General features: G+C 43.5%; 1 protein-coding gene across 1 annotated transcript; it reads right to left on the reverse strand.

Annotated features, from left to right (window-relative positions):
- Positions 1-996: 996 nt before the first annotated feature.
- Positions 997-4,155, reverse strand: LOC149026502 (uncharacterized). The gene is made up of 2 exons (XM_089153128.1): positions 1,560-4,155; positions 997-1,364 (listed from the first exon to the last, which is right to left on the reverse strand). Exons 1-2 carry the CDS (start codon positions 4,153-4,155, stop codon positions 997-999), a joined length of 2,964 nt encoding a protein of 987 aa, XP_089009254.1.
- Positions 4,156-9,005: the final 4,850 nt, after the last annotated feature.

Consider the following 9,005-nt stretch of genomic DNA (forward strand, 5'->3'; position numbering starts at 1 on the left):
GCAACCACAGATCTAAGGGGAAACCCTAGATCTGGTTATTAATGGAGAAAGCGCAACGGAGGCGGGAAAGAGGGAGGCGGAGACGGGAAAGAGAACGGAAAAGAGAACAGATGAAAACAGAGAAAACGGGAGAGAGAAACAGAGAGGGCGGGAGAGTGAACAGAGACGCCGGGAGAGAGAAAACGGGAGAGAGAAACAGAGAGGGCGGAGGAGGTAAGAGAAAACGGGAGAGAGAACAGAAGGGAAAGAGAGAAACAAAAGGGAAAGAGAGAGAACGGGAGGAGGTAAACAAAACTGAAAGAACAGACGGGAGAGAGCAGGAGGAGAGGAAGAAAAACGGAGTTGGAGGAGACGGGATGGAGACCGGAGACGGGAAGAAGAACAAGGGAGGCGGAGAGACTACTCAGGCGAGCCTCTCCGCCTCAAGCGTGTCGACCTGGAGGAGTTGCAGAGCTAAGGGGTTGCTTCACCTTGCAGTGATTGAGCGCTTCTCTCATTAATGCAGAATAGTTGTAGCATATCCTTCTCACTTTATATGGACAAGTGAAGTAAACCTGGATTGTGGACATTTCAAGCATCCCATACTTCACCATGACATTTACATTTCACCAGGGAAGTTTAAGAAAATAACTTTTCTAAAGGATTTCACAATTATTGGATCCCAACTCTACCAAACCATGGCAACCAATGAGATCCGTTGATGATAATAAAAATAACTAGAAGAGACTTTTACTATTCAGCTAATGCAAAACCTTCACTGCCCATGCCATCACATGTTTCCAACCCCCAGCTGACCTTGTCATACACTGGATACAATCAATCCGTTTCCTTCTTACATCCTCAATTACTCAGAAATCAGGACATCATATGCTATTAAATACTTAAATCAAGGACTTGATCAACATTCACAAACTCATCTAGGGGGGTAACCATTAAACACCTATGAAATCTTTGACAAATGTTTACTCAAATCTTCTAGAAAAATATTGGTTCATTCTATTCTATCTCAGTGGAAGTTTCATTTTCTCCAAGATCAAGGGGCTCTTCATTCGATCTTCTACTCACTTCCTGTAGCATCCTCACCACCCGTCTCATTGATGGACGGTTTGTTGGACTTTGACTAGTGCAGAGGAGACCAATATTTAGGAACTTGCAGATGTCTTCCTTGAAACGAGGCTCCAACTTTGGATCAATGACATTATCAATTCCTATCTGACCCACGGTCATGCTGCGGACCCATTTCACCAAATCCTCGTCGCCGAATTCAGGATCAATGGGGAGTCTTCCTGTGACTAACTCTAGAAGAACCACTCCGAAACTGTATGTATCACACTTCTCATTCACCCGAAGAGTATATCCATATTCTGCATCAAATTCAAATACAAGTTCAGAAAGATATCAATAATATTGTGATATCAGCTAGTAAGAAAGAAAGATATACATAAGTAATCAACAAGCTAATAAAATCCTACCAACCCACAAAATAAAGGAAGCCAAGATGTTTAATGCTATATACATGCAGCACACTGATTGAGCTTGGGATGGATGGTATGACAAACCTGGAGCAATGTAACCATATGAACCAACTATCATGGACATGGATTTCTGTCCGTTCCCGCCAGTCATGTCAACCACCTTAGCAGTCCCGAAATCGCCCACCCGCGCCCCAAAATCCCCATCCACCAAGATATTGTCTGACTTCACGTCTCTGTGGACAATTGGGGGGACACAATCGTGATGCAGATAGGAAAGCCCCTCTGCTGCATCCACTGCAATCTTATATCTCATTGGCCAATCCAACAAGCTCCCGTTGCTTCTGTGCAGCAAATCACCCAAGCTTCCATTTGGCATATACTCACAAACAAGAAGCCTGCAATCACTGGTAGTACAACAACATAATAATTTGACAATATTTTTGTGCCTAATCTTCCCCAGTGTCTCAACCTCTACCTCAAAACCATCATTTGGAACCTCACCTCCCCTGAGCTTCTTCACAGCTACTACCTCTCCATTACCTAGTACTGCCCTGTAAATGTTCCAAGAAGCTCCAATGCTGATCACATTATCTTCATTCAGGGAATCCAAGATTTCCTTTTCACTAAAACCCAGTTGGTAGAACGGAGTTAAAGTCCATTTGGGTTTGTCGTTACCATTGTTCACGTTCGTCAGACTTGGGTACCTGCAGTAGAACCACCTGACGTATCCAATAAGGAAAACAACGCACGCAATAAATATAAATACTGAGCGAAGCGACCACACGAAAACTTGGTGGTCCCTAGCTTGACTTCTTCTTGTGAAGTGATTCGGTAGTAGATTCCCACACAAGCCTGGATTGCCCAATAAGCTATCTCTGTAAGTTACCTTGTCGATGAGAGGAGGAAGGTCTCCCGATAAGTCGTTATTGGATAGATTAAATCTGCTCAGCTTCAAGTTCTGCAATTGGAGAGGGATATTTCCAGAGAAAAAATTTCCGGACAGGTCTACTCCCACGAGCACGGGCAAGCTACCAATTTGAGCCTGGATTTTCCCAGAGAGCTCATTGTTGGCAAGGTTCAACTCATCGAGCTTCTTTAACGAGGACAGGAAACCAGACAGAAGCTCACCAGACAGTTGATTATTGTGAAGATCCAGCCTAGTGAGCTTAGTGAGCTTTGCCAATGTAGCAGGGAGAGGCCCTGTAAAGCGATTATTACCACCAGAAAACATGACGAGATTCTTCAGCATTCCAATTTCATTAGGTATGCGTCCATTGAACCTGTTTTCAGAGATGAGCAAAACGGAAAGATTAGAAGCCCCAGAAATCATTTTCGATATCTCACCGGAGAATGAATTCCCCACAAGCTCAAGTAGATTCACATTGGGCAATCCCCAAAATGCTGCAGGAACCTCACTTGAGAGCCGATTACCCATCAATCGAGCTCTCCTCAAGCTTAAACAATCACCGAGGCTCTCTGGAATCTGCCCAGAGAATCTGTTATACATGAGAATTAACTGCTGAAGACAGCCCTTTGCGCACAAATAAGCCGGTATCTCGCCTGAAAATTGATTGTATGCAGCATCCAACATCTGCAACGGGGAATACTTCCCAAGGTCCTTGGGCAGCTCCCCGGTAAGCCGGTTTTCGGAAATCCTCAAATCATAAAGGTATGGAGACCTGGTAATGCATGCTGGCAAAGTTCCCTCCACCTGATTGTGATAAATGTCCAGCGACTCCAAAGGTAAGCCGCACAACTCGTTTAGATTCAACCCTTTCAAGTTGTTCCCAGCTATATCAAATCTTCTCAACCGCTTCAAATTGGACATTCCAGCAGGTAGCCCACCTGATAGAAAATTGAAATAGAGCTCAATTTGTACAACATTCGAAAGGTTGGTAATGGAGCTGGGAATGGGACCGTGAAGATAATTTTTAGCCAAATCCAAGTCCTGCAAGTGTTGAAGTCGGCCGAGCGAGTCTGGAATCTGACCCACAAGATTACACTGAGTGAGCCAGAGGGCTTCGAGACGACTCAAGTTACCGAACTCCGGAGGAAACCGACTCGGTGCGAAAGGGTTGTATGCCAAATTAAGTTGTTTCAAACTAGAAATGTTTCCAAGGAATGACGGAACGGTTCCATTCAACCAATTTGCAATGAGTGAGAGCACCTCAAGGTGTGGAAATCGGCCGAAGCTAACCGGAATATCGCCGGAGAAGTTGTTTTCGGTGAGGTCAAGGTGTCGAAGATTTGGGATATCAGACAGGGAAGAGGGAAGGGCACCCGCCAAATAGTTAAAAGCGAGGTTGAGATGTTGGAGATTCCGACACGCAAAGATTCCATCAGGAAGGGAAGAGTTGATGCTATTGTTGAAGAGGGAGAGAGAAGAAAGATTATGAAGGCGACAGAGAATGGTAGGAAAGGGTCCGGCGATGTTGGAGTTGGAGAGGTTGACGGAGGTGACGGAGCCAGTGAAAGAGTCGCAGTCGATGCCCTTCCATTTACATGGAGTCTCCTGTCCATCAACATTCCAGTTGGAGAACGCTCCGTCAGGGTCGTCAAAGCTCTGTTTCACCTGCAGCAGGTACAAACCTTCCTGGTTGAGGTTGAGAGAGAGAACCAAATTTGGTACTGTGACAAGAAGAAGAAAGCATAACAAGAGAAACGGAGAAAAGCAAGCCATGAGGCCAATATATTCTGGTTATTTCTTCTTTGGAAGCACGGCTTGACACCCAGAAATGAAAACTAAACTCAGGGGAAAGATGAAGCAGAACAGTGTAAGCAACTCAATGTAATATCAACTCAATACGATTAAGCTCGAGGCTACCGATAATCATTACAGAAATGCATTGTGCTTCTCTTCGACACTTGGAATTGAAGAAGAAGCTCGGGAAGAGAATAAGGAGATGAGGAAGACAGCCTTCTATTAATAGTGGATATCGGGCCGAAGTTTAATAAATTGTCGGTTGTGGAAACGTCAGTCCTCGTGCGCTTTAATTCCTCGTGCGCTGTCGACCAGATCAAGTTTAATTCCTCGTGCGCTTTAATTCCTCGTGCGCTGTCCACCAGAAATGCCTCTTTAGGTTTTACAAAAACTGACCCAAAAAAATAAAAAAAAGAAAGAAAGAAGAAAGAAGAATGGAAAGAAAGAGAAGCAACACTTCAAGTTGGGCAAATCTTTTTTCATTGGTCCGTAAGTATCGTTTACCTATTCTTTAGCATTCTTTCTTTCTTTTTATACCCAACACATGAGGCTTATAGTCGTGAGGACCGTCTCGTCGTCAAGCTATCACTGAAGTAGCTCTCGTTTGTAGTCCGCCGATGGCGTGATTCTGTCCGCTGATAGCGTGCCGTTTGTAGTTCAGTTACCATTTGTGTTACGAAATTAGTTTCCTCACCATCCCAAAGATCATGGAAGGAGAATCGTCAGGGTCTGGACAACCAGAACCACCCACACACCCTCTGAATGATCCGTTTATTCTAGATGAAGCTACAGAAGAATCGCTGGATGAAGCACAAGATCTTGTGCTAGCTGGGAGAGTTCTAAAAGGCAGACCGTATCGTCGTCAAGCTATCACTGAAGGACTTGTTAAAATCTGGAATCTTAACAAATAGGTTGAGATAAATGAAGCTGAAGATTCTCATTACACTTTCCATTTTGAGCATAAACTTGATGTGGAAAACGTCTTGGCTGGATGCCCCTGGTCTCTAGCAGGTAACCTGCTCGTTCTAGAGAGATGGAATGCTGAAGGAGAAAGGGACTTAAATCACACGGAAATGTGGTCGCAACTCCATGAACTTCCAAAAGAGCTTCTGAAACTAGAGTTGGGTGTTCAACTGGCAAAGAGGCTAGGAGAACCGAGTAAAGTTATGATAATAAAGGGTGAGGTAAATGGAAAAAGGGAGGAGTATATCAGATGCAGAGTTAGAATCGATATCAGACTTCCTCTAAGCCATGAGATAATCATTCAGAGAAGAAAAGGCACTCATCTAAGAGCTCAGGTCAAGTGTGAAAGGCTACCACTATTCTGCGCTTATTGTGGTATTATAGGTCATGAAGACTTGAAGTGTGACGCACTCTTTGAAGACCAACTTTCCCATACTCAAGCTCATGGAGGCTGTTGCCCAAGAAGATGTCCATCAGCTCCTAAAGCTATCCTTGACCCCCTGATCAAAGCGACAGTCCCTCAGATGAGAATCCAGACCAATGCTCCACTCATGTTCGCCGACGGAGTCACACCGGAGAACCAGCAGAGCCAAGAACCAAAGGAAGGAGATGGTGTCAGACAACAAGTCAGATCTCGAGCCGCTCTACAGCAGTATGGTACAACCTCAGTGGGGGACTCTCTGAGGCAAACAGCTTTACAAGTGAGAAGTCAGACCTCTGTAACTACTGTCCAAACTCCTTTAAATCTTCATCCCTTAACCCTTCAGTCGGATCAAAACCTTGGAAACCCAATCAACCAAAACCTTCCTTCCCAACCCCATTCTCGTACCCACATAGAACCTAGAGCTGACCACCCAAAGTCAACAGTCCAACTGCCCCCTACTTTAATCTCAGCTTTACAGTCCCATGTAAACCAACATCCTGAGAACACCAATGCTATCCTTTCTCTTATCCCAATACTGACCAATTTTTCTCTTTCCACTAACACTCTACCCCAACAAACAACTTTTCATCTCAGTGACCAAAATCAACCAACTGTCACCAATATAGGTACCTCTCTACCTTTATCTATTAGTGGTACAAATCAAATAACCCATGAAATCTACAACCCTAACCAAAATACCCATTTCATGCAAGCCCATACTAACCACCCTCAACCCCCAAGCCCAACCCATCCAATGACTATACCTCCTACCCAAAAGCCCATTACAGCCCCGTTAATACAACCTGAACCACCACAAACCATCTATGGAAACCCACCTATCCCACCTGAGACCTCTCTTGGCAACAGAAAGGAAAACAAAGCTCAACCCACTTTTGATGAAGGTAAAAATAACAGAGTGAAGAGGGTGAGAATTGAAAGAGATGAGGAACTCACCAGCATGGAACATGATCTGATTACCGAGCAAGATAATTTTTTATTGGAATACCCCTTGGTGGCTGGGGAGAATCAGCCCCAAGGGGAGTCATGAAAGCCCTTAGTTGGAACTGCCAGGGGGTGGGGAGACCCCTGACAGTTCAAAGTTTGAAACACCTCACCCAGTCTACTAAACCAGACATTGTATTTCTTATGGAGACACATTGTAAGGGCAAGAGAATTTCACGTTTAAGGAGGAAGCTGAATTTGTCTAACCAATATGAAGTAGCATCCATTGGTAAGGCAGGAGGAATGTGTTTGTTCTGGTCAGATAATATCAAACTCCGGGTCTTATTTGCAAATATGAGGATTATTGACACAATTATTTCAGAAAAATTCGGAGAGGAATTCTACTTAACTTTTGTTTATGGGGATCCTATTCGAAATCATAGAGGGAAGGTGTGGGAGATGCTTACTGAAATTGGAACACATAGAAGGAAAGAGTGGGCTTGCATGGGTGACTTTAATTCTATACTTACGTGGAGGGAGAAGCAAGGGGGTAGAAAACACAGCAGAGATGAGTCATCGGGTTTTGGTAGGATGATGGACCAATGTGGATTCATTGACTGCAGATCACATGGCCCTCTTTACACCTGGACTAATCGTCGCAAAGGGGGAGCTTGCATCAAAAGTAGGCTTGATAGAGCTGTGATTAATGATCCTTGGAATCGCAAATTTCCTGATATGGTGGTGAAGGTACATTCTGTAGTAGGCTCAGATCATCTTCCAATATCAATAGATACTGAGGGGGCCAAACCGGAAGGAACTAAGCCTTTTAGGTTTGAAATGATGTGGTTTCTTAATGAAGATTGCAAGAAGGTTGCAGCTGATGCATGGAATACCTCCACAATGGGTTCAAGAGGTGATAAACTAATGCAGAAAACTCTCAGTTGCAAGAAAAAATTTATGGAATGGAATAAGAAAGTTTTTGGTCAAGTGGAGCAAAAGATTTAAACATATTTGAAGGAACTTGAGTATCTTCAAGATGCATTTCCAACTCCTAAAGTGCAGGCCAGAGAAGAAGAAATTCAGGATTTACTAAGAGCAGAATTTCAGAAAGAAGAAATTAAATGGCTTCAAAAATCTAATCTTCACTGGGCAAAGGAAGGGGATAGGAATACACGTTTCTTTCACTCTTCTACTATTCAGAGACGTAAATCTAATAAGATTGTTAAGCTCAAATTGGAGTCTGGGGAGTGGTTACAGTCTTCAAAGGAAATTAGGGAGGAAGTGCAAAGAAGATATGGTGATATTTTCAAATCTGAACAGGTGGACGAGGAAGCTTTGAATTTGGTCATGGCAGCAATTACGAGTCGTGTTGATGAAGTGATGAATGACCACTTATGTAAGAGTCCCGATGAGGCCGAGATCAAGGAAGCTTTATGGGGGATGGCTCCACTAAAGAGTCCCGGTCCAGATGGTCTACCTCCAGGGTTCTTTCAGAGGCTATGGAAACTGGTGAAATCTGACCTTTGCCATTTTGTTGCTGAATATTTTAGTACTGCTAGTTTACCTACTGTTGCAAATGTTACTTTTGTTTGTTTAATCCCTAAAGTGGACCAACCTGAACAAGTGGACCACTTTAGGCCAATCTCACTTTGTAATGTTGTCATAAAGGTTATTAGCAAAGTAATGGCATCGAGGCTTAAGGTGTACCTGGACTCTATCATTTCTTATCCTCAATCAACCTTCATCCCCAATCGCCTAATTTCAGACAACGTTCTAATAGCTCATGAGGCATTCCACTACATCAAGCACAAAAAAAAAGGGAGGAAGAGGTTTATGGCAATAAAGTTGGACATGCGAAAAGCATATGATAGAATGGAGTGGCCATTCATTCAAAAATTAATGCAAGCCTTGGGTTTTTGTGAGAAATGGATCAGGTTGACTATGGGTCTTGTTACGTCAGTTTCTTATCAGGTATTGATTAATGGATCTCCCCAGGAAAGAATTATCCCATCTAGAGGCATCAGACAAGGAGACCCGTTATCTCCAGCAATTTTTGTCCTCTGTTCTCAAGCACTTTCAGCTATACTTCTCGAAGCTGAACAAGCTGGGATAGTGAAAGGAATGAATGTTAGAAACAGGTCAAAACCTCTCTCTCATCTTCTATTTGCAGATGATAGCCTAATCTTTTCTGAAATGAAAGTGAAGGAGATCCACAACCTCAAAGCTTGTTTGGACTTCTACTGTAAAGCAAGTGGGCAAAGTATCAACTTGGAGAAATCTTGCCTTACATTTAGTCCAAATACGCCTTCAAAAATAAAAAGATGGTTCTCCCGGATACTAAAGATAAAGTATGGCGATGGACCGAAGAAATATCTTGGTTCGCCAGTTCAGTTCGGGACTTCAAAGGCGGATCTTTTTAAAGAACTAAGGGAGAAAACATGCAAGGCAATCCAAGGGTGGAAGGGTAAGCTACTATCACATGCTGGGAAAGAAGTATTGA

Source organism: Hakea prostrata, chromosome 1 (assembly GCF_041222555.1).
Source record: "Hakea prostrata isolate BN-2017 chromosome 1, UWA_Hpros_2, whole genome shotgun sequence".
Lineage (NCBI taxonomy): Eukaryota > Viridiplantae > Streptophyta > Magnoliopsida > Proteales > Proteaceae > Hakea > Hakea prostrata.